Here is a 25,063-nt window from a genome sequence, read left to right as displayed (position 1 = left end):
GATAGTTAGTATGTCCCACGTACAGTGTAACATGAGAGGCAGCTCGGGAGGAACTAGCCGCCTTCGCGAGGAAGTACCACGCGCGCTGCTCTCGCCTCCGCGCTCCGGACAAGCTGTTCGTGTGTGAGCAGTGCGGACGCGTACTGATAGTTAGTATGTCCCACGTACAGTGTAACATGAGAGGCAGCTCGGGAGGAACTAGCCGCCTTCGCGAGGAAGTACCACGCGCGCCGCTCCCGGTCGTCGCGCTCCGGACAAGCTGTTCGTGTGTGAGCAGTGCGGACGCGTACTGATAGTATGTCCCACGCACAGTGTAACATGAGAGGCACCTCGGGAGGAACTAGCCGCCTTCGCGAGGAAGTACCACGCGCGCTGCTCTCGCCTCCGCGCTCCGGACAAGCTGTTCGTGTGTGAGCAGTGCGGACGCGTACTGATAGTTAGTATGTCCCACGTACAGTGTAACATGAGAGGCAGCTCGGGAGGAACTGGCCGCCTCCGCGAGGAAGTACCACGCGCGCTGCACAGTGCGTTGTCTCGTAGACTTTGAACGCACTGCGATTAATTTCTTGCGATTTTAGTCTTGCAAGTGCATGCGCATGTGAGGCATGGCATACGTTACACTTTTTGTGTTTCCGAAACCGCAAGAAATTAATAAGCGCAGTGTGTCTGAACCTTAGTACCGAAACATAAGTATAACCGGACGGTTTTATATTTATGTAGATACTAGCTTTTGCCCGCGACTTCGTCTGCGTGGAGTTAGTAATTTATTGGGTAGCTTATTTTTTATCCAATCTGCTTTTTATCGATTTCCCATACAAACTTCCACCCCCCTTTTCACCCCCTTAAAGGATGATTTCTGGGATAAAAACTACCCCATGTCCTTCCTCTGGACTCAAACTATCTCTATAATATATACCAAATTTTAACTAAATCGGTTCAGCGGTTTAAGCGTGAAGAGGTAACAGACAGACAGACACACTTTCGCATTAATAATATTAGTATGGATACATTTAGATACTCGACATGCTTGTCTGAATCGCAGAAAATAAATTAATTTAAATTTTCTTATTGACATTTTACACTTTTTTACCGATTTAACTATTTTAACTATTTATGCAAGCCATATTTAGTTTGTATAAAATGCTTTTTTACTCCCTTCTTTTTTTGTATTCTCTTGTTTCCACTTAGTTATTGCATGTGGACATCTGTTGGCTATGTTTTCTGTTCACTATGCTCTCTGTATTACTTTTTGTATTGCTGATGATGCCCCAAATAAATAAAATAAACATAAAACTAATACATTGCTACAGAATTCTACCATGCTCCGGCAGCACCAGGAGCAGCATCAGGAAGTGAGGACGTTCGCCTGCAATTTCTGTCCGAAGAGCTTCGCCGTCAAAGCCACGCTAGAGGTGAACTATGCACATTTCGCAGGTGTAGGGTTTCGCGGCTTACGCTTCGGACAGAAGTCGGCAGCCATTTTAGAAGAATACGCGACGTCATCGCTAAATTAAAGTCTGAGCATCAATTTTTTAAACACCATCATAGTATAATTTTAAAACTCACGGGACTTATATAATCGCGTACAAAGTTACGTTTATTTATGGCCTGACGTTTCGAACGTGACGTTACGTTCGTGGTCACAGGCAGACTGGCGAGACATTGTATCAACATCTTCTTGCTGCGCGGGTTGTTGATACAATTCCTCGCCAGTCTGCCTGTGACCACGAACTTAACGTCACGTTCGAAACGTCATGCCATCATTTGTGACTTTTGTATTGCTTTAAAAAAAAAAATAATAGGGTAGTCGACAATTATTTTTTAATGGTATCGGTCGATCAGGTTTGTTTTGAGGATCAAATGCCTGTATGGTACCCATTGTCTATGTATGTGCATAAAGTAACTTATACTAGAGCGGTACTGTCATAGTCACTGCCATCTGTCGACACACTTTAAAACTAAAAATGAAGATTTATAAAAATACGATAAAATGTATTTAAATATGGATAAATGATTTTTTTTTATTTGCATTAATTATTTTAATGATTTTTGACCCATGTTCTTTCACTAATACGCATTAAAATTGTTAAATAACAAACGAAACCGTCAACGCCATCTATACGACAGTAGGCCAAAGCTAGTAGCGCCCTCTGATTGAGAATCAAATTTTCTTGATTTTCGAGGCACGTTTTTTCCTTAGACTGTATCCATCTATTACGGAGTTATATCTATCTTTAGTATGTGTATTTGCAGACACATTTACTGACGCCGGCAAGTTAACCTAATAATATGTGTGTGTGTGCAGAAACATATACGGACGCACACAGGGGAGAAGCCATTCCAGTGCCCGGAGTGTCCGATCGCCTTTTCCAATAATGGGAACCTCACTCGACACCGAAAAACCGTAAGATTTCAGTTAAAAAAAAGTGTGTGCGTGTAATCTTTGCGCGCGATTGAAGTAAAACTTCGTTGACGTTTATTGCTATGTTGGCACTTTGACGTGTGTCACTTCAGTAGTTACTTCCGTCAGAAAAAAAACCGAGTTCCCTCTATACTCTGTATCTTTAGGTATTTAAATAAAAGTAAACAAAATCTACCCACAGATGGCTCCATAAGCCAGTTGAGGGTAGTGGAAAACATTACATGATCAAATAATGTAGGTTAAGTCAGGTCGTTCAGTGACAGATCCAGGGGGTTTTGTATTTGGTTGGTTAACCAATAAATGTTATAACTACCCGAAAATGTACAAATTGTTTGTTTTTTTATTTTTTATTTAATTCTTAACAATATACATTGTGTCGAATAATTAATGCATATAAAATGATTACATACATTAAACACTTGAAATAATCACATTAAAAATAGTAAATTCACAGTAAAAAACAACAAAAAAATATTCTAATACTAAATTAATGACTTCTACGAATACAATAATAATAATAATGTCAACAATGTTTACTTTTATTTAAATACCTAAAGATACAGAGTATAGTCGCGCCTAAAGAAGTTTAACGTCAATAAACAGTGCTCTAATTTTGTATAAGAATACTGATACTGTCAGCTTATATGTGGGAAATAAATGAAATGAAATAACATTTATAATAAACGACAAATTATTTATTTTTAACAAATATGTAAATTGTAAGAATAAATCTACATATGACATAAGAACATTGTTTTGTGTTACGCGTTGTTAAGTGTTATTTTTTGTATTGTTAACTTGTAGATCTGACATGTATGTAATAATTGTGCATGTAACACATTATCTACAACGTGAAAATATTGTCTATTTGTACACTTGTAAAGTTTTTTATGATGATGATGATGATGATGATGATCCTTCCGGCCGATTTCGACCATGGCGACCACTTCGACTCCTAGTAACTAAGAGCTAACTGTTACAGTTAGCACGGCGCTCGTGCGCCCGAATATGGCTGATGTAGCCGATCTCAGTTTTTTTTTTTTTTATGATAGGGATTTTGAAACTACGTATTTTAATAACCCATTTTATTTGATTGTTGTATAAAATATTATTATTTTCCTCCGATGTTCGTATAGTCCAACTGCGGTTGTGATTACTGGGGTTTTTTTTTGACAAAAAATCATTTTATTACCAGGCACACGAGGGCATCCGCGAAAACGTCCCCTGTACGATCTGCGGGCGCGTGTTGTCCACCAAGTCCTCGCTGGCGCTGCACGTGAACACCGTGCACCACGGCCAGCCCGCGCCCAAGCGGAACCGGACCAAGCGGAACAAGAGCGAAAACAAACAAGAAGACTGTAGTTAATGCAACATCTGTGCGAGTTGTCCGCGCTGGCGTTGCACGTGAGCACCGTGCACCACGGCCGGATCAAGCGGAACCAGGCCAAGCGGAACAAGAGCGGCAACAATATCCCGTGCACCATATGTGCGAGTTGGCCACGTGAGCACAGTGCTCTGCGGCCAGCCCGCGTTCAAGCGGAGCGAAACCAAGTGGCAACAATTTTTCATTTATTTAATTTATTTATTTTTCATTCAATAAGCACTAACAGCTAAACTTTACGTGCTAATTGGCATTACAATTAATACTTAATGGCTAACATGCATTAATTGCTAAAAACAAAAAGATAGACATACAAATTGCAACTTAAGTAAATAAGATTTCATTAATTCAACCCGGAATAAATGTCATATACAAAACACACATTACATTTGTTACATTATTATTTTTAAGAAAAAACAATTAAAACGAGCGGCTAAGGAATGGAATGCGCTCCCGCCATCTGTATTCCCTGATCAATATGACCTCGGTCTCTTTAAAACAAGAGTGAATAGGCTGTTACTGAACCGGTGAGCTCCATCTTAGGCCCTGTCTTCACTTTCCATCAGGTGTGACTAGGGCCAATCGCCGATCAGTTTATAAAAAAAAAAAAAGAATTAATAAATTAAATTAAATGTCAACTGTAGAATTTTAAATAATAGCCAATGTCAAATCACTCAATATTAAATTTAAATGAATCTGTTATTAAGAATGTAAAAATGTCAAATCGAAAAAAGCAATATTATACTATAAACCTAATGCTAAGTGATGGAGCTAGTGGTAACGATACTTTCAAGATATCGACAGGATGCAGCTAGGAACTTGGTCTCGGTTGTTAAAAATTGTTATTGTTAACAATGATGACACATGTTGAATATTATGTAATCTGTGCGAGTTGTCCTTAAGTCCGTGTTGGCACAGCCTGCGTACAAGCGGAACAAGTTGTTTTTTAATATATAAATCTAGTTAAGTGGAACATTAACATAAATAATTTAACATAAATAAATAAATTAAAGAAGTACTGTAATAATATCGTTATTGAAAAGTGTTTTAGTTTTAAGTGAAAAATAATCCTTACTTTATATTAAAAATAAAATGCACTCAGGAAAAAATTTAGGGGAACGCATAAAAAAAGTTTCAGGAGCTGTAATCCCTTAAACCTATTTAACCTTTTTTTTTGTTTTAAAAGTCCGACTCGCACTTAGGCGGTTTTTTTGCATTCCTCTAAATTTGTCTGAGTATATATGGCATTTCTAATACATGTTAATAAGTGTTTTTCTTTTAAATAAATATTCTTATTCTATTCTAACATGAACACAGTGTTTTTTCTCGTTATTCTAAAAGCCTTTGTATTGCGACTTGCCTATAGGTATGTATAATTATATATGAGATTTTGAATCGGCAAGAAGACTAGGGTCGGCAACGTGCGTGTAGGGTCGGCAACGCGCGTGTAATATCTCCGGTGTTGCAGGCGTCCATAGGCTACGGTAACTGCTTACCATCAGGCGGGCCGTATGCTTGATTGTCACCGACGTGGTATAAAAAAGAAAAAAGTAATTTTACACTACAATGAGGAAACGCGCACGTCCCTGATGTGCAGGGTTCGGGCTAGCTCCACAATAATGGGTCCTGAATATTTAAAGTACTTATCGCCGCTATACTTACTCAACCTCGTATCTGCAACACTCATTTGATGACAAAAACACCCGTATTCCGAATGAAAGAAAAGCGACATTTCCATCAAATGATTGTTGCAGATATGAGGTTGAGTAAGTATAGCGACGATATGTCCCTCATTGCAATTTCTCTAAACAGTATCAATCACGATTTTCTCGCTTCTTATATCCTTAGTTATCAACACGCGTTGCGTTCCTATGAGGTTTTTTTGGGCGTAGCTAGAGGATATGGCGCCCGGGGCAGTCACCAAATTTGCGCCCCCTGACGACTGAAAGTTTTCCTGCTGCTGCTTTTGCCCATTTTGGCGCCCCCCCTTGAATGGCGCCCGGGGCACTTGCTCCATCTGTCCCCCCCCCCCCCCCCCCCAAGTTACGCCACTGTATGTACATGTCACTGGATTACAATGTAAAAACAAAACTTATGGTTAGTTAGTATTTCGCCCTTCCCAGGTACGCGACTGCTTCATCTGGCAGGATCTTAAAATCGTCTACATGGCCTGTGTATCTAGTAAAGGCTGGCGTCCATTAAAGTCGAATCAAGCCACGTTGAATCGAGTCGCATTTTTTCCGTGTGCGTTCATCACAGACGAATCGAAGCGAGTCGAAGTCACGGGCGCCTGTGCTGAGGTCGTGCTTGTACAGTTTGTCCAATGATAGAGTTCGGACGAAAAATGCTACCTAAACTCAAAAACGAAACCACCCGTCATCACTCACCCGCTACCCCGCGTCCACTGAGGCGCGCCGAGTCGAGTCGAAACGCGGAGCCGCAGAAATTCGCCTGAAGTACAATGCGCGCGGTAGATTCGAATCGGCGCGCGGCGGCTTTTCGTCAATGGACGCAGTTGCATAGAAAATATAGGAGGTGAACGATTCGCCTCGGCGAGTCTAGTAGACGCCAGCCTTAAGAGGGCATTTCAGAATGATGATGGTCTGATTCGGGTGCCCGCAGTTACAGGCAGAAGAAGAGCTCCAGCCCCATTTGTACCAGTGGTGACAGTTGTCCTATGAGGTTACGACTGTTACGAGTTGGGTTGCCATATCTCAGGACCCTTTGTTTTGATTTTTTTGGATTGCAGCCGGACTTGGCAAGTGTCAGGATTTTTTGGAATAACCGCATAAAAATAGCGCAGCGCGCCGCATTGGCTAAAAAGGGGGAATTCTTAGGGTGATGTTAGGATTTTTATCAGGACATTTAATTCTTCCATATGGCAACCCTAGTTACGCGTTATGTTACCACTTACCAGTTACGAAACCGCACTACATTTTATTCAATGTTATTTTTCGTAGCTGGTTACAAGGGATACCACATTAAACATTATATTTGTAGTTTTTTTTGCTAAGGTTAAGGATTTTAACATAAGTACAAAATGGAAGCGTGTATTAATATTAGCAAGTTGTGTTTGCCTACAATTGGGTGAATTACTCTGGTATGATTTTTGTGTTCATTATTTAAGTCTATTTGTATTACAGAAAAATCCAAATAACAGGATTTTTCTTATTCTTATCTAGTTACCAAATACCATGACGGAGTAAGGAAAATTATTAGAATTAATACAAAATTATCAGTTACCTTCAAACCCGCCTCGTATGAGTATCCTTCATTTGGCAACTAGATATGAATAGGCGTTATTTTCCATTTCGTAACTGGTTACAATAGTAACCAAATATGAGTACAAAATGGCAACCGGTTACGAATTTCGAGTTGATTCCTAAGTAACTAGTTACGAAACGTACCTATAGTATTTCGTGTAATGGATTTCTTCAAAATAAAACTCATTTTTTAAACGAAGTATTTAATCATTGATCATCTGGTTGCGTCTTTTTCTTGCGTTTGCTGCGATCCCGCTTGGGCCAGCCCGCGTCGCCGTGCACCGCGCGCACGTGCGCCTCCATAGTGTGCTTGGTGGTGGACGTGCGCCCGCACATCGGACACGGAAATGAGCCGCGTATACCTAGATGTGCCTGAAAATAAAATAAATAGTCTTCTGCCTTTATGCCGAAGTTTTTTTGTCCGAATTTCACTTGCCGACCAACTTTTCGCAGATGACTACATTGGCAACCAACATTCGGCAATTTTGTAATATGATAACGTTTTACTTGGTAGAATTACACATACGTAATAGGTACATTTCTTTTTCCAAATCATTCAATCGATTAAATATTTATTGATGCGATTTATTAATGAATAATAGCCGGGTACAGTGGCTCAGTAAACCTAATTCCAACATGAGAGGCTATTTTTTTCCCTGCTAATGCTAATACAACAGAAACATTCACTAATCGAACAACTTCAAATGGACGTACAATGGTTATTCTAACACGTAAGGCTAGCGATATTTGGGCGATTGAGTCACTGTTTGCGTTGAACCACTGTTCCCGCCTTGACCCCACAGGGCGGAAATAATACGAATTATTGTGTTGAGTTGCCACTTGATCATTCGGCAAAATTAAATTATGCGAATTGAAATTCGGCAAAATAATTTTCGGCAATGATTTAGATAACCAAATAGAGTCTGGCCAAGCAAACTCTGCAGCGATTTTGTCAGCACAAGCAGCTCAAGTGTTATTTTAAACGCCAAAGTTTTATGAAATCAAGACGTTTGAAATAACACTTGCACACTCTGTGCCATCAAAATCGCTGCAGATCTTTTTTTTTTAATTTAAATATGAAACAAACGGTCACACAAAATATATTGTCACAGTTTATTTTCTTAGCCTAGACCTATAGTTTCCATTTTTATTAAACATATCTTTATATAGAAGCACGAAAGAGTACCTATCTTGTAAAAGTAAAAGGTTACACAGAAAATCTACAGAAAACACGGCGTTAGCTTGGCCTGACTCTAAATGTGAAACACAGAGTTAGCTTGGCCTGACTCTAAATGTGAAACACAGAGTTAGCTTGGCCTGACTCTAAATGTGAAACACAGAGTTAGCTTGGCCTGACTCTAAATGTGAAACACAGAGTTAGCTTGGCCTGACTCTTAATGTGACGCCCACGAGTGAAAATAGTGTTAGATTATAGTTATTTGTGCAACAAGAGGAAAGTTGGTTTTTCTTGCGAGGGACTCAAAAACACGAGATGTAAAATAACTTTGCTCTCGTGTTGCACATATAATTTTTCACCTCAGTAGTAAGAACATATTAAAGGTTAAAATGTATTTCGAGTTTGTGAAGTGGCAGTTCATGGCCATTTGCTAAATTAAAAAGCTACTTTGTTTCACTCCCTGGAGTGACGAAAGTAGGCTTGTTCGAGCTGCTGAGGTGAAAAAATTTAAATTAATGTTTCAAGTTGGCTTGAAATAAAAACTTAAGTAACTCACAGTGTTGTGATGTCGCTTCAAGTTCGACTTCGAGTTGAAGGCTCGCGGGCACTCGGGGCACTGGTGCGGCTTCTCACCGCTGTGCGTGCGCACGTGAATCTGCACACACACACACACATAAACATTGGGTCTCTATTGTTTCCCAAAAAAGTTTTAAGTCATAATCAGAGCCCGGAATTTTCGCGGCAAAACAAGACTCGCAATCTTGCTAGTTAGAATTTTTTTTTTATCGATAGCGATAGTTGTGTAATAGAAGAAAAAGACGGTTAACCTAATAAAAAAAATGAAAAAAAAAAATGTGGGGCTTGTATAAAATTATATACAAACAGATACATAGTATATAGTATACATTAGTGTGTGTTTATTGTTAAAAGTTTTGTTTTTATTTTTAATGTATTTACTAACACATAGGTATAACGATGGTACTAACAATATTGTATGGAATTTTGAATGTTCTGAAATAATAGTTATTTGTTATACAAGGGTGCAAAGTTGTATTTTACCCGCGAGTGTGGAATTGAAACACGAGCAAGCGAAAGGATTCTATAGTTGAACCACGAGCGAAGCGAGTGGTTCTAAAATAGAATCCAGAGCGTAGCAAGTGTTTCAACACACGAGAAGTAAAATACATTTGCACCCGTGTGTAACACAAAACTTTTCACCTCACTATAGCGAGGAAAGTGCAATATCATCACTGAAATCACTCATTTTTTACGATACTATAACAAAAACTCTGAAAATTCTGTATTTTTACGTGAGAAGTTTGTAAGTAAAAATTTTGTTGACAATGTTGACATTTCTGACGTATGAAATGTCAATGATGCGTTTTGAAATTGCATCGACTCAACTTGTGCGTTCAGAATTATATTTAACATCATTATTAAAAAACAAACGTTTCTTATGGAACTTTAAGGTTTATGATATAAAATCATTAAATAAAGCTAAATTTGGTATTTTTTATTAGATTCTCAAACCATTTGTTTAATGATAATTAATATCAAACGAATCATTATTATGAGCGTTTTACGTTTTGTTATCTGTCAAGCTACTTAAACATGATCCATCCAAGGTCAAATTACTTTCCCCACTAGTGGATAAAATGCGTTTTTCCCCGCTTGTTTTAAAGGATAAAAGACAACTTTCCGAGCTAGTGAGGGGAAAAGATATTTTTTTTATTATTATTAGTGAGTCGTCGTGATGCTGACCTGCTCGGCGGCTACAAACTTATCTATTGTAAGTTGATGTTTGAATCACGTGTTGCCTGTTGAAGGCTCAGTGTCGCCCTCAATAAATTTCTACAATGAGGGCTCACGCGTATGAATTCGCCGCTAGGAGCGCTAGTGTAGATGGTGGTCTTTTCCATAGGTCGAAATGTCACTTGTCACTTCAATGACAGCTGACAGCTGTTCTTTAGTCTTTTGGACCACCATCAACAGAGGCGCCAACTGGTGAGCAAAAAAACGATAGCCCTCATTTTATGTACTATTGGCACCGTGCGAAGTACATGGTAGGGGTAAGGAAAACGATCGCAGCGCATAAGGTGGTAAAAATTGACAACTACGGATTAGCGTCTTTAACATTTTCATACTAGTTATATGGGTCGAAATGGAACTTTAATTTACGATTACTCCTGAGATATTCATTTAAATTGTATGGTGTAAGGGACCATTGTAATCTGTATGAAATGCTTAATATAACTAATGTATTTAATTTGATAATTATTAATACTGTATCTGTGTAAATAGCTTTGCAAATACCACATACTATGAAATCTTTTTGTAGCAGATAAGAATGGGTATAGTAAGTTATCCTTAAAAGATAGACATACACCATCGCGGACTTTTTTGTAGAGCAATGAAAGAGAATTTTTTTCACCATACATTGTTTTGTTATATCTCAAACGGGTTGGGCAGCGTTTTCGATTAAAGCTCTTAGCCAGCGTGAAATTTTTCTGACTTCATTACCAAATATCGTCATATTTCAACCAATTTACACAAAACCTTAACAAATTATACGCCTTAAGCTTCCTCAAGAATCACTCTATTCATAGGTGAAAACCGCATAAAAATCCGTTCAGTAAGTTTTCACTGAAATTATTACGATTTACTTACTCTCGCTTAATAGTTTTGACAAAATACAAGCCTATAATTGCAACCGCTGTGTGGCGCTGACATCGTGCACGGTCCCAATAGTTGAGGCATAGAGCAACTTATACTAACCCCAGTAAATTCACTGCCATCTGTCGACACACTTTAAAACTAAAAATAAATATTTATAAAAATACGATAAAATGTATTTAAATATGGATAAATGATTTTTTTATTTGCATTAATTAGTTTTATGATTTTTGACCCATGTTCTTTCACTGATATGCGTTAAAATTGTTAAATAACAAACGAAACCGTCAACGCCATCTATACGACAGTAGGCCAAAGCTAGTAGCGCCCTCTGAACGAGAATCAAATTTTCTTGATTTTCGAGGCACGTTTTTTCCTTAGACTGTATCCATCTATTACGGAGTTATATCTATCTTTGGTTGAGGTGATCTCTGAGCGAGTAACAACCGTACTTACTCTTAGATTCTGCGGCCAGTTGAATGTCTTCGGGCAATGTGGACACGCGAACGGCTTCACGGCGAGGTGCGTGCGCATATGGTACACGAGAAGCGACGAGTTCTGTCACAAAATAGTATATGTAACCCTTCATGGGCAGGTCTTCTAAAATGCAATACGCCAATGTAGCAAAATTCCTAAAACGCATAATGCCTAGGTAGTAAAATTCTTACCGATGGTCCTGGGTTTGAATACCGGTAAGGGCATTTATTTAATTGAGCACAGATATTTGTTCCTGAGTCATGGGTGTTTTCTATGTATTTAAGTATATATTTATGTAAAAAGTGGCTAAAAAATAAGTGCATTCCCGTTGCCAGGGAGATTTTGGGATTATACTGAGCATCTTTTATTATGGTACTTAACCCCAAAATCGCGAAAAAAAAAATTTGGCTGTTTCATACATTTTGGCTGGTCCATTTTCTATGGGAGGGTAATTTTCTTTTCACCTCAGCAGCTCGAACTAACCTACTTTCGTGAGTGAAACAATGTAGCTTTTTAATTTAGTGAAGGCCATGAACTCCATACTTTTATTACATTTTTTTTTATGGTACGGTACGGTACGGTACGGTCCGGTCCGGTCCGGTCCGGTACGGTCCGGTCTCGTATCGTATCTTATCGTACATATTATAATACTTTTTTTCTGTTTATTCTGTGTAATTCGAAATACATTTTAACCTTTAATATGTTCTCACTACTGAGGTGAAAAATTATGTGTGCAACACGAGAGCAAAGTTATTTTACATCTCGTGTTTTTGAGTCCCTCGCTACGCTCAAGATTCTACCTTAGAATCACTCGCTTCGCTTGTGATTCAATTATAGAATCTTTCGCTTTCTCGGGACTCAAAATAAACACTCGCAAGAAAAACCAACTTTCCTCTCTTATTGCACAAATAACTATTTCGCGATTTCGTGGTTGGTCCCATAGTAAAAGTTGCGCAGTATAATCCCAAACCTCCCTGGCAACGGGAATGCACCTATTTTTTAGTCACCCTGTATATATCGTTGTCTGAGTACCCATAACACAAGCCTCCTAGGGCTTACCGTGGGGCTTAGTCAATCTGTGTAAGAATGTCCTACCTTTTACTTGAAAACGTCACATTTATTTAAAATATCGACTTACCTGCACAATAGCGCCGCACTGCTCGCACATACATGGCTTAGGCTGGCGCACGCGTTTCTTGTATTGACGTAGACGGGGCGGCTTGGGCGGGGGCGGGGGAGGGGTAGGGGGGGCGCCGTCCCGAGCCGGAGCCCGAGGCCCCGAGGCGGGCCCGAGGTGCTTGCGGCGGCTGTGCGTGTCCAACGCCGCCGCATTTGAGAATGCCACGTTGCACTGTTAATTAAAATTGTATTAAAAATCCGACCAAGTGCGAGTCGGACTCGCGCACGAATACAAAAAAAAATACAAAAATTCTTTATTTCATAACACCTAATATACAATTTTATAATACAGGGGATGGAGCCGCCCATTAGCCAAAAAAATAATGTATTACTTATAAAAGTATTACATTATTTTTTTTTACTAGCGAGGAAAACTATTATAAATACAAATATAAGTAATTATACAGAATTACTAGTTAATAGATTTTTAACTTAATTCTAAGACGTGCATTAACACAGGTACGAAGGGTTCCGTACCGTAGAAAACGGCAAAAAAATTACGTTTGTTGTATGGGAGCCCCACTTAAATATTTATTTTATTCTGTTTTTCAGTATTTGTTGTTATAGCGGCAACAGAAATACATCATTTGTGAAACTTTCAACTGTCTAGCTATCACGGTTCGTAAGATACAGCCTGGGGACAGATAGACAACGGAGTCTTAGTAATAGGGTCCTGTTTTTATTACCCTTTAGGTACTAAAAACGGCAAAAAAATTACGTTTGTTGTATGGGTATTTATTGTTATTTAAAGCGGCAATGAATGTCAAAATTTCAACTGTCTAGCTATCACTGCGGTTTACGAGATACACCCTGGTGACAGACAGACAGACGGACAGTGGAGTCTTAGTAATAGGGTCCCGTTTTTACCCTTTGGGTACGGGATCCTAGAAAAAAAACATTTTTAAAAGTAAACTACAACTGTATGCCAAGCACATACCACTTCACAATGATGTGACTCGGTGGGATGCATCTCCCCAACATGTTCCTGTAGCTGCTCCTCGCTCGCACAGTTCTCGCCGCACTGCTCGCACGGCCGCAGATCTGTGTGCTCGCCGGCCGTGTCTGTGTGTGTGTTCAGCGCCGAGACACTATTGAAGTTGGCTGAGCAGATAGTGCACATGAACTTTTTCAATTTCTGAAAAACACAGTAAAATTAGGAAAACAGTAATGTAGTTTTTTAAAAATTCGAATACTAAGTGCGATTTTTTCTTCGGTTAATAATTGAATGAAATATGAAACAGATGATTTAAAACTAGGAAGGACCAAATCGTAAAATAAAAAACCGGCTAAGTGCGAGTCGGACTCGCGCACGAAGGGTTCCGTACCATTAGGCAAAAAAATCACGTTTGTTGCATGGGAGCCCTACTTAAATATTTAGTTTATTCTGTTTTTAGTATTTGTTGTTATAGCGGCAACAGAAATACATCATCTGTGAAAATTTCAACTGTCTAGCTATCGCGGTTCATGAGATACAGCCTGCCGACAGACGGACAGATAAACTCAAAAACGGTTTAACAATTTTCACGGGGTTTTCACCTATCAATAGTGATTCTTGAGGGAGGTTTGTTAGGAAGGTGTATAATTTGAAAAGGTTTTGTGTAACCGGTGCGAAGCCGGGGCGGGTCGCTAGTTTAGATGAAAAGTGATATCACCATGTTATGCATCCGGTTCCTGTGTTGCCGGAGCCCTAGGTCTCCGACGAAGGTCTCCCCGCACTCCGCGCAGTCCAGGTTGCGCTCGGGGTGCGCGCGCCGCAAGTGGTTAAAGCACGTCGTGCTCTTTCTGAGAGACAATCAACGGTTTAACTTGGAAGTACCCTCAAGAAATACTATAAAAATGTATACTTTGTCATGTTTTTTAAAAAACCGGCCAAGTGCGAAAAAAAAACAGAAAAAAAAATCACGTTTGTTGTATCGGAGCCCCATTTAAATATTTATATTATTCTGTGTTCTTCTGTATTTGTTCTTATAGCGGGAACAGAAATACATCATCTGTGAAAATTTCAACTGTCTAACTATCACGGTTCATTAGATAAAGCCTGGTGACAGACAGACGGACAGCGGAGTCTTAGTAATAGGGTCCCGTTTTTACCCTTTGGGTACGGAACCCTAAAAACACATGCATTTTACTTTCCTCGTATTTGTTGGGCGCAGTTTAAACGAAACGCCAATAATACATTTTAATTACAGACTATATTTCCACTTCCATATGTGCCAAAAGTTACCGTTAAACTGAATGTCATTTTTCTTACTCTACCCTATATGTCTAAATATCTAGATGTACGCTATGTATCGTACAGTATTCGAAGAAAAGTACGAAGTGAAAAGTACAGTGTTTAACTCGGGTGAAAGGCATTATTTCAGCCTCGAATTATTGGCGTTCTCACTGCGTTCGAGCGCCAAAATACCTCGGCAGGTATGAGTGACTTTCATCCCTTGGTTATCAATCTACTATTCAATATGAACTCACATGAAGGTCTTCAAGCAATGTGGGCATTCGTAGGTCTTGCCCGTGTGCGTCGCGTGGTGCTTGATCGCTTGTGCCCTGCGTCACACGTTAAAGAACATTTAGACTAAGCATATGCTGAGACGCAGGCGACGCATTTCCACGCAGCGCAGCGCAGCGCAGAGCAGAGCAGATTTTGTAAAGTGTGGAACGTTCTTTAAGGACAATCATATTTTCTGGTCTCTTAAACCACTGAAAACACCTAAAATTAACGATTTCTACTGCGGGTCGCTCTTCTCAAAAGGTTGCCGACCCCTGATTTAGGGAAAATGTCAAGGTTGCCAAATACAAATAGTCTAAAATCAAACAGATTTTTTGAGGATATGATTATGGATTATTTTCGCTAAACTACGTCAAAATTATATCCGATTTATATGTCTGCTACTACGTTGTGTTAAATTTCTGATGTCTAAATTTTTTATAAGCAAATGGACTGATTCGGTACTGAAATAAAGCTTATTGTAGCGAGCGTATGTTACGTTGAATAGCGCAGCATATTTCGCAGGTGTATGTTTTCAATCGTAAACCCATACGCCCGCGATACATGTTGCACTTGGATATTAAATTAACTAACTTGTGTCTGGAGACGAACTTGCACAGATTGCAAATGAACTTGAGCCGGTGCCGCTTCTGGTGTATATAGAGGTAGCGGCGCGTGAAGTACGAAGTGCAGATCTCACAGGAGTACGGGCCGTTGCTCTAAAATTAAATATTTAGATATTTTATTAAAAAGCTCGTAAATGGCGTCATAATATAATATGCCAACGCACTGAGCTTCAAGCATATAATATATACTATATATTACTTATAGGCCAGGAAATGAATGACCAAAAAAAGTTATAGAGGGAAATGCTTGGAACACAATTTTTTACTTCGTAGCTTTGTTTTGACTAGTTAGGAGGTGAACATATCAAAAGTTCCCGGCCGTAACCCTGGTGCCGGGGGGAGAGGGAGGTTTGAAGGTTCCATTTTTCGGTTTTTCGGTTATATCTCGAAAACTATGCGTCTGAGCGACATGGCCACTTATACAAATTGAAAAGTGATTTAATTTCCGAATTTAAACTATCGTGAGACATATTAACTTAGCTGATTCAATCACGTATTTTTAGTCACTCGCGCGACATGTTTTGGAGAGCCTAGGTCTCCATTTTCAAGCACTAACAGTGCCTGAGTGAGTGATTTAATTTGTTTTGTTTTGTATAGTTTTTGAGATATCCGCAAGTCGTTTAAGGGCGGGGCTTAAACGGCTTGCGTATTAAGTCGTGTCCGCCGTGTGAGCTGGGCTAAACGGCAGGCCTGAGCGTACTCACCGGGCTGTGCCTGGCGCGGTGATTATTGTAGGCAGACTCCACGCCAAACCCTTTCCCGCAGTCCTCGCACTTAAAATGCGACATCAGGTAATTCTCGGACTTTTTGCGTGTTGCGATCTCTTCCAGTTGCTCTTCCTATAATAGAAAATAAAGAGTTACGCACAATTTTCATTATACTTGCGAGAACATTAACCCTCTTATTCATTAACCCGCTACAAGCCTCAAAATAATCGTTGATCAGTCATATCGACTGATGTATTTGTAAAGGGGCCTACTGACTATCAGTCCGCCGGACCATAGCAGCCTGTCAGTTAGAACAAAAAAAAAAAGACAGTTCCGAACAACTGACAGGCCGATATCGTCCGGCGGACTGATAGTCAGTGGGCCCCTTAAGAAAGATAAAACATTAATTACAGATATAGTGCATAATTATTTTCCATCGTATTTTCACGGAAACGTACGATCGTGTCTTGCTATTTCAGTCACTCTCGGTACAAAAAGTACTGAGGTTGACTGAAGTAGCATGACAAATACGAACGTTTCCGAGAAAATACGATGGAAAACAATTATGCACTACATCTGTACTAAGACTCAGCTGTCCGTCTGTCTGTCTGTCACCAGGCTGTATCTCATGAACCGTGATAGCTAGACAGTTGAAAATTTCACAGATGATGTACTTCTGTTGCCGCTATATCAACAAATACTAAAAAGTAAGGAACCTTTGGTGGGCGAGTCCGACTCGCACTTGTCAGGTTTTTTTACTTAACGTAACGTGGAATATAGTGTATAGTTAATATACTTAATTGCAATGTGTAAATTAGAATTAATAGAATAGAAAAACTGTACTATTGTGTGCCCTTACAGGGTGTCATGAACTGGCTATATAAAATGTAACACCTTATTATGTACATGACAATGCAATATTGAATAAATGACTAAATGACTAGTTTTATTTTTAACAGTTCTTATTCTTACCTTGCTCAAAGTGACAATTTCAAGATCGTAGGTACTCTCAAATGTGGGAGAAATAAATCTAGGTAGCTTTTGCTTATTGTTCCCGCTTTTCATCACATTCTTTTTACGTTCCGTACGTGTTACGTTTGGGACTTTTTTTCTTTTCATTTTTACGTCTTCTATTTTTTCATCCACTTCATAGTAAATATCATCATTATTGTCAGATTTTTCACCAACTTTTAATTCAATTTTATCGTCTTTTACTTCAATCGTCATCATGTTCAATGTTTCTGCATTTTCTTTTTCCTTTTTCATTAGATTATTATCAAAATCCATACTTTCATTATATACACTCCCTACTTTTAAGACCATATTTTCTTTCACTGGAAATTCAGTCGTTCCTGTATTCTCTTTTTCCATTTTCATTGGATTATTATCAAAATCCATACTTTCATTACAGAACGGTTCGATTTTTAAGACCATATTTTTCTTCACTGGAGTTTCGATTGTTTCTGTTTTATCTTTTTCTGTTTTCATCAGATTTTTATCAATATCCATACTTTCATTAAAGACACGTTCGATTTTTAAGGCCATATTTTGCTTTACTGTGTGCCTTTTGCGGGTTTTTTTAGTTTTCAAGGTATTCTCTATAGTCTTAGTATTATCAATTTTTCTTTTGCTGATTATACTATCTTTTAAAACAAATTCATCCTCAAAATCATTAACACCGATTTCAATTATATCTTCTAATATTTCAGGTTTCATTTCAGGATAAGCTGCATTGATGTCTATTGACACAATGTGTTCACCTTGTTCATTGTGTAAATCCTCCGGAAGTAATTCTATTGTTTCGATTTCAGTTTGTGTTAAGTTGAGCGACCGGTGAGGGAATTGGTATTTGCGAATATAATCTGTATCTAGCTGAAATCAAATACCACAGGTTACTGAGAAAAAAATCGTTATACACATCGTGTGATGTACTGACTGTACTTTTTATTTGCATGTCTATCTATTTCTCAGTGGCGGAATTGCCCTAAGGCACAGGGCGGACACGCTATACATCAAAAATCACTTGCGTTTCTATGGGTGAACGGCACGTCTGTACACGCGTCATAGTGTGAGTAAGTTGCTCATAAATAGTACTGAGCGGCCGGCAAACGGCCGTCAATCTGGTGTCGCGGGGCGAGGTAATTCAAGTCGGGGCGGGCGGAACGTTGCGTGGCCGTTCTGTATGATAATCAGGCATCGTAAACTGCGAGCGAAATCCATTAAAGTACTAGGGTTTTCATACGTCTAACTGGTTGTCATACGTCATTTCAATGGATTTCGCTCGCAGTTTACGATGCCTGATGATAATACCACAGAATAAGTTATAGTATTATCATACAGAACTGCCACGCACCGCCCCGCCCCGACTCGAGGTACCTCGCCCCGCGACACCAGATTGCTGGCTTTTCGCCGGCCGCTCAGTTCGGTTAGTGACGCGGTCACGCGATGACGGAACGTTCAAAATGCCGATGTATTGTGCGATGTATGGGAGCCTATCAAATTGGAAAAATAAAGAAGTTTTTTTTTAATTTCAATTTATTTATTTAAGACAACACTGGCCCATAACGGTTAGTAACAATTAAGGTTAAAAATTAATATGTACTTAATAATACTTATACCTTCGTGTAGTGTACCTAACATGTAAGTACCTATATAATACTGATAATACATTAAACAACGCGTTTTCTACGATCACATTAATTAAAACTACAATTTTTCCAAAACAAAAATGTACGTCAATGTAACAGTGTAAAATGTGTGATAATATTTAGATAGGTACCTACCTAGTACCTACCTACCGATTTCTACAACCTGTTCGTTGAACTTGTGAATGTTAGCTAACATTCAACTACCTATAGGTAGGTACATAGATATTATTCCTTCATATTTATTTAGATTTTTGTTACACTTTTATCATATCAAATCGTTTAAATTAATAAAAACAATAATGCAAACCTATTTATAATAATTGTGCTTTCAAAGAAGGTACAGTTGAGTGTAAGATTATAAACCGACCAAGGACCAATTGCTTTGTGAACGGTAGATTGCCCATACAATTTCGTTTGTTTACGTTTCGGTCGGGTTATCCTGCGTGTGCACGGCCGGCCGCGGCCCGCTAGTGTCACTTTGGCATGCCTCGAGAATGTTCGGCTCCGCCTTCGCCGTATGTCAGCGCCGCACGAGGACTGTGTTTGTTGTATTTGAAACTTTAATAGCACTACTTGTTTGATGTTGTTACTTCTTGGAAATAGGTACTTACATTTATTAAATGTTATTCAATTAAGAGCATTGTCCTGCAAATACAACACTTTTCTTTCACATTTTGTGCAAATAATCCGAGGAACTCAAACCATGATTGGAAATATGAACGCTGCGCTGTATTCTCACAAATATGACAGGCATAAATCGGAAGAATCTAACCGCGTAATGTAAATTATGCGAACTTAAAAATGGTTTCTTTAATTACGGAATAAAAATATTTCTATTCCTTAGTTAGATATTTACATTATGAGTATTACGACAACGCTCCGTGAACTCAAAAACATCTAAGTGGCAGCCCTAAGCAGCTTATGCACACAAAGACGCGTGTACAAACGTGCCGTTCACACATGTAAACGCAAGCGAGTTTTGATGTATGGCGTGTCCGCCCTGTGATAATACTATAACTTATTCTGTGCCTAAGGCTCGAGTAGGCCCGGGCCTGGGGCGGCTAGATATAAGGGGCGGCAGTCTGTATAAAAAGGTGCTGAGAAAAGGGCGGCTAGTAATTAATAAGGGGCCTGGGGCTCAGAGCGGCTAAGGCTGCAAATCCGCCACTGCTACTTCTTGAGACCTTTCTAAATCCTTAACTCCTTTGGAGACCCTATACATCTCTAAGAATAATTCGATGAACGTTGTTTTTTATTATATATATTTTATCTCTGACACGTACAGACTTTTACATCTCTTAACAATTTTAGTACTTGTCTGATGTTAGTATATTTTATTTTTATTATAGTTTTTTTTGTGTAATTCGACTGGATACATCATTAACAAAGTATCTAATATTTCATTGATTCCATATTTGTAATTGTTTTTTGTAATTTTTGGTTATATTTATTGCTTGTAAAAATTTGACATGTAAAAGTGCCCCTGTGGCCTTGTGGCTGAATAAATGTTTAATGTTGATGTTGACCTTCCGACTGCATGACTAGATCAGCTTCATAGCATATGTATTGAGAAATTGTAATAAAATAGAGTGAGTAGGAGTTTTACATAATAACTTCACTTCCACTCAGTCTATTTTCTTTGTACAGTCGCCATCAGATATATCGGAGCGGCCGTGGTGCTCACAAATATCTGAACACGCCTCTATTGTCAGGGCGTTAGAGTGCTTGTTCAGATATTGTGAACACCTCACCCACTCCGATATATCTGATGGCAACTGTATCTGCCTAAAACGATGAATAGCAACGAAAACTAGTACCAGGTACGTACATATGTTATGTGAATGCCCATGCCAAGTTTCTTGGAACTAATTTAAGCATGTTCAAGCTCAAGGAGTACTTAACAGAGAAAGCTTTTTACTCGGTAGATGAATTTATAAATCGAATAGACTAACATAATATTCTAAATGCCTGTGACATACTGCTATATTTTATAATTTAATGATGTCTAATAATTTGACTGACTGACCGTGTAATTTTGCTTGTTTGGAAGCAGTTTTTTGGCGGATTTGTGTGACTTTTAAGTACAGTACAATGTCACTAATCCGGCAGTAATGCTGACACAAGAGAACCGGATTACTGGAAGTTAAAGCAAATCTGCATATTATTTTTATGTGTAGAAATACATTTTCTTAAAATACTAAATTCAAAGAAAATCCTACTGTTATCTGGAAATTAGCCATTTATGAAGAGATTGAAGTGCGATAATGTAAGCGGACATGGTAAATTAGGACATAGAATGATCATTTGTACCCCAATTTTAGTGCCGTATTACTGGGTACACCGGGCCATCGAAGTGCCGGATTAACGAGATTTCACTGTAATAAATCTTGCTTTTACAAATACTGATAAGATATTTATGAATCCCTTAACAAAACTTCCGTGGGACACAGACATATTAATCTAAAGATTAAGAAATCTTAGATTTTAAATTTTTATTTGTACAAATAGTTTGCTTTAACCTAGGGAAGAGCGGTGCTTCCCGACACAGGCAATTTTTTGCTTACCGGGCGGCGCCATCACCTAAATCATGGCAATTTGTGTTTAAAACAAATAAAGATTTTTGTATTTTTTTGTAATTTCTTTGTATATTAAACATATTAATAACGGACCGCAACCGCACCGCACCGTCGACGCAAGCTCGTCGAAACATGTTGAGCGTTTTCGACTTAAAATACGTGAGTGACCCGTTATTAATATGTTTAATATGTCCATAGTTCCTTAGTTTATCTTAGCTGCCTTAGATGAAATAAAACAATTGAAATAGTTACCGCTCCCTTGCGCAGCGTGGGTGTGAGTTGCTTCAGCGTGCGGACACACATGTCACTGAAGGACGAGCATTTGAGGAGCAGCACGAAGCAGTACGCGCACAGGTACTGCGGCAGCCCGTCCCTGGACACCTACAATCACACATTACGAATGTACAGCAACTCAATTGCATAAAAACTTCTTGCCAATCCTTGGTTATTACAAAGACCTACATAACTCCATATAAGATGAGCAAAGTCTCAGGAAGGTGCCTCGGAAATCAAGAAAATTTGGCTCTCGCACAGATGGTGCTACCACTAATACCAACCTTTGGCCTATTCTCGTTTAGAGGGCGTTGACGGTTTCGTTTGTTATTTAACAATTTTAACACATATCAGTGAAAGGACATGGGTCAAAATCATATAAAAATTATAAATACAAATAAAAAAATCATTTATTGGATAAATGATATTTTTATTTTTTGTTTTAATTGTGTGTCCATAGATGGCAGTACATTTACTGTGACTACAAAATTTACTATGACAGTACCCTCTATCCTATATATTCTCTTTGGTTATACAGTAATTAATAAGATTAATTGTATAAGTATTATGTATGTATAAAATAAATTGCTCTGCCCTTACAGCAATACAATACAATACAATACAATCATTTATTAATAAAATAAAAATTTTACGTCATAGTAATTATATTACAATGCTATTCTAAATTACATTATTATTCACATACATTAAATTATTAAAATTACAATGCATTATTATAAATTCGGTACACAATTGTTAACCAAATGTTTATTATATATAATATTATAATGTTTTAAATATGCAGGACTCATGTGACATTCTATTCCTATCAGAAGAATTTGTTTAACGAGTAAAAGGCAGCAGAGACTAGGTATTTTTTAAGTTTGAGTACGAAAGAATTGTAGCTATTTGCAGTTTTTATGTCTTCAGAGACTCGGTTATAGATTTTAGGGCCAATTGTGTGCAGACATTTTTTAGATTTAGCTAGCCGTGTGCGGGGTGGACGGAGTTCGTGGCGGTGGCTTAAGTTGTATTTGGGTTCCGCAGCGTTAGACTGGAACTGTTCGTAATTAAACCTTACCTGTTTAGCTACCTCTAGGATATAAATAAATAGCGTCTGTATTCTTGTAACTTGTAACACTATGAGCAATAAATATGTTTGAGTTTGAGTAAATTTGTAAAATTCCTTGCTAAATGTTAACCCAGAATGTCTGCTGTAAACTTTAAAAAGTAACTGTTCAGGGGGCCCGGGTTTTGACAGCTTTTGTTAGAAAGGGACTTCCACTTGTATTACAAGTTACAAGCATTTGATAAACGGGTCTCAAGTGTCTCCACACGTCCCCGATAATCGCATGCGATTGCAATACATTACGGCATTTAGTGGCGTAACTAGGGGGCTGGAGAGGGGGCAAGTGCCCCGGGCGCAAAATGGGCAAAAGGCAGCAGCAGGGAAACTTTTGTCAGTCTCCAGTGGGCGTAAATTTGGTGACTGCCCCGGGCGCCATATCCTCTAGCTACGCCAATTGACCAATTGATTGAATTCATTGCTGTCAGCAATTATCCAAAATCGCATACCATCTGTTACAACATCTTTATGCGCCTTAATACTTACAGGAGTCCCAGAGATGCGAGTAAAGGTATCGGCGAGTTTATATTCGTGAATATTGTACAGTCTACAATCCAACATTAAACAAACACGGCAGCACAACAACTCGTGCTGTAGTAGCGAATTTATTTGTGTTCTGTTCATTGTCGTGTACATGTTTCACTTAACTTGAATAATACATCCCGTTTGCTTTAGTATTTTGACTTGAATTTTATTATAATACAAACGAATGTTCAACAAGGCACTTATCAAAGAGCATATAATCACTAGATCACTACGTTCTAGCACTTATAGCTGTGAACCATAGATAATAATGATAATATAGATATTATTCCTGTTTATGGATGGTATAGAAAGGATCGCAATCTCTTATGGCAGAATTGTTGTAAAAGTGACCGCGTTAAGCTTTAAATAATAGTTCCTAATCTCTCCGGTGGCGCTAGTTAGGCTCTGGGACATGAGTATAACATGAACTATATAAGGCAACAAATAACCCGACCAAATTACGTAGGTTGTTTTTGGTAGTATTTCGGTGTATGGTGGCGCCGCCTAATTACTGTTTTTTGATGGACACTTTTCATACATAGAGATTTGGCTCCTTTATACAGTCTCCATGTTCCTGTTACTGTAGTCTGTCATTGTCATATTGATTCGTTCGGAAATCGGAAACTTTAAAGTATAGTTAGACCAAGGAAAAACTGCAACGCTCGATAAGAAGTACTTTTTAAAAATCAGTATGTGACAACACCACAGAAAATAGATTGATTTAATTAAATTAAATTAAATTAAATTGTCATTTATTTCAGGCCTAATACACCCATATGTGTTAGTAACTTACATAGCTAATAAAAATAATGTTAGTGCTATTACAAAACAAATTAACATGCAAATTAACTAATGACTAGGAGCTAACTTAGGGCTAGGACACACCGGATGAGCCTTATAAATCTAACATATCACCACAAATTATCATCATTTTTGACTAGAAAATGCAACAAATAATTAAAATGCAACGGTCTTAATGGTCTTGATACTTTAGAAATTTTCTACTATATTTACGGTCTATGAAAAATGTAAGCTACGCATTATGATTAAATAAATTTAATTCCAACAATAGATGTCACTGTTATTTTTATTTTTGATAAATAATATTGGGAGAATGTGACATTTGGCGTCATCCATATTTTGACGATTTTCATATTTTCTAAAGGGCCCTCCACACTCGTGCGCGAATCGCGGCTCGAAGCCGCGAATTCGAGTGTGGAGTCTAGTTCGCGAATCAGCGAAATCGACTCCACACTCGCGTTCGCGGCTTCGCGCCGCGTAGTCTGAAGCGTCTTAAGGTGAGGAGAAAATTAGATCAACCTTCGCGCCTAAATTTTTTTATTACATTTTTCTACTGACAGTTGGTGTGTCAGAGTCTGTTTAGCAAGTGAAGGAGGGAACAGAACAGGGTTTATTAGAGGTCAGATTAAAGGACGAACTAATTACCAGGTTTTTGAATTCGGTTGAGGAGTGGACTCCAGCAGCTAACTCTGCTGTATTAACAGCAGACACAAAACACGAAAAA

At 38.5% G+C, this 25,063-nt stretch overlaps 2 protein-coding genes across 5 annotated transcripts in view; one reads left to right on the top strand and one right to left on the bottom strand.

The window, feature by feature from the left end:
- LOC134753154 (zinc finger protein 354B-like) overlaps positions 1-5,109 on the top strand; it is a 72,375-nt gene extending 67,266 nt beyond the window's left edge. Inside the window, exons 10-13 of one of the 4 annotated variants that reach the window (XR_010128794.1) lie at positions 1,311-1,412; positions 2,306-2,404; positions 3,618-3,932; positions 4,707-5,102. Coding sequence is in view for 3 of the 4 variants with exons in the window: in XM_063688943.1 (XP_063545013.1) it covers positions 1,311-1,412; positions 2,306-2,404; positions 3,618-3,788 (372 nt within the window). In the remaining variant the exon portion in view is untranslated. Of the gene's footprint in view, positions 1-1,310; positions 1,413-2,305; positions 2,405-3,617 lie in introns of all 4 variants that reach the window. The other 3 variants (XM_063688943.1, XM_063688944.1, XM_063688947.1) reach the window with 3 other exon arrangements.
- Positions 5,110-7,273: 2,164 nt separating this feature from the next.
- Positions 7,274-23,749, bottom strand: LOC134753015 (zinc finger protein 37-like). The gene is made up of 12 exons (XM_063688775.1): positions 23,500-23,749; positions 21,867-21,995; positions 17,363-18,262; positions 16,388-16,522; positions 15,652-15,776; positions 15,042-15,116; positions 14,225-14,354; positions 13,510-13,707; positions 12,532-12,744; positions 11,373-11,474; positions 8,800-8,898; positions 7,274-7,438 (listed from the first exon to the last, which is right to left on the bottom strand). Exons 1-12 carry the CDS (start codon positions 23,647-23,649, stop codon positions 7,274-7,276), a joined length of 2,421 nt encoding a protein of 806 aa, XP_063544845.1. The 5' UTR covers positions 23,650-23,749.
- Between the last annotated feature and the right edge of the window lie 1,314 nt (positions 23,750-25,063).

The sequence above is a fragment of the Cydia strobilella genome, chromosome 26 (genome assembly GCF_947568885.1).
Source record: "Cydia strobilella chromosome 26, ilCydStro3.1, whole genome shotgun sequence".
Classification (NCBI taxonomy): domain Eukaryota; kingdom Metazoa; phylum Arthropoda; class Insecta; order Lepidoptera; family Tortricidae; genus Cydia; species Cydia strobilella.
Note: the sequence above shows the minus strand (reverse complement) of the source record. Positions and strands in the feature narration are given on the sequence as shown.

Coding starts and splice junctions, on each gene's coding strand:
- LOC134753015 (XM_063688775.1), bottom strand. CDS start 23,649: ATGTACACGACAATGAACAGAACACAAATAAATTCGCTACTACAGCAC. Junction 13,708..14,224: donor GGAACCGGATGCATAACATG/GTGATATCACTT, acceptor TGTGTTTTTCAG/AAATTGAAAAAGTTCATGTG. Junction 12,745..13,509: donor AGTCACATCATTGTGAAGTG/GTATGTGCTTGG, acceptor TTTAATTAACAG/TGCAACGTGGCATTCTCAAA.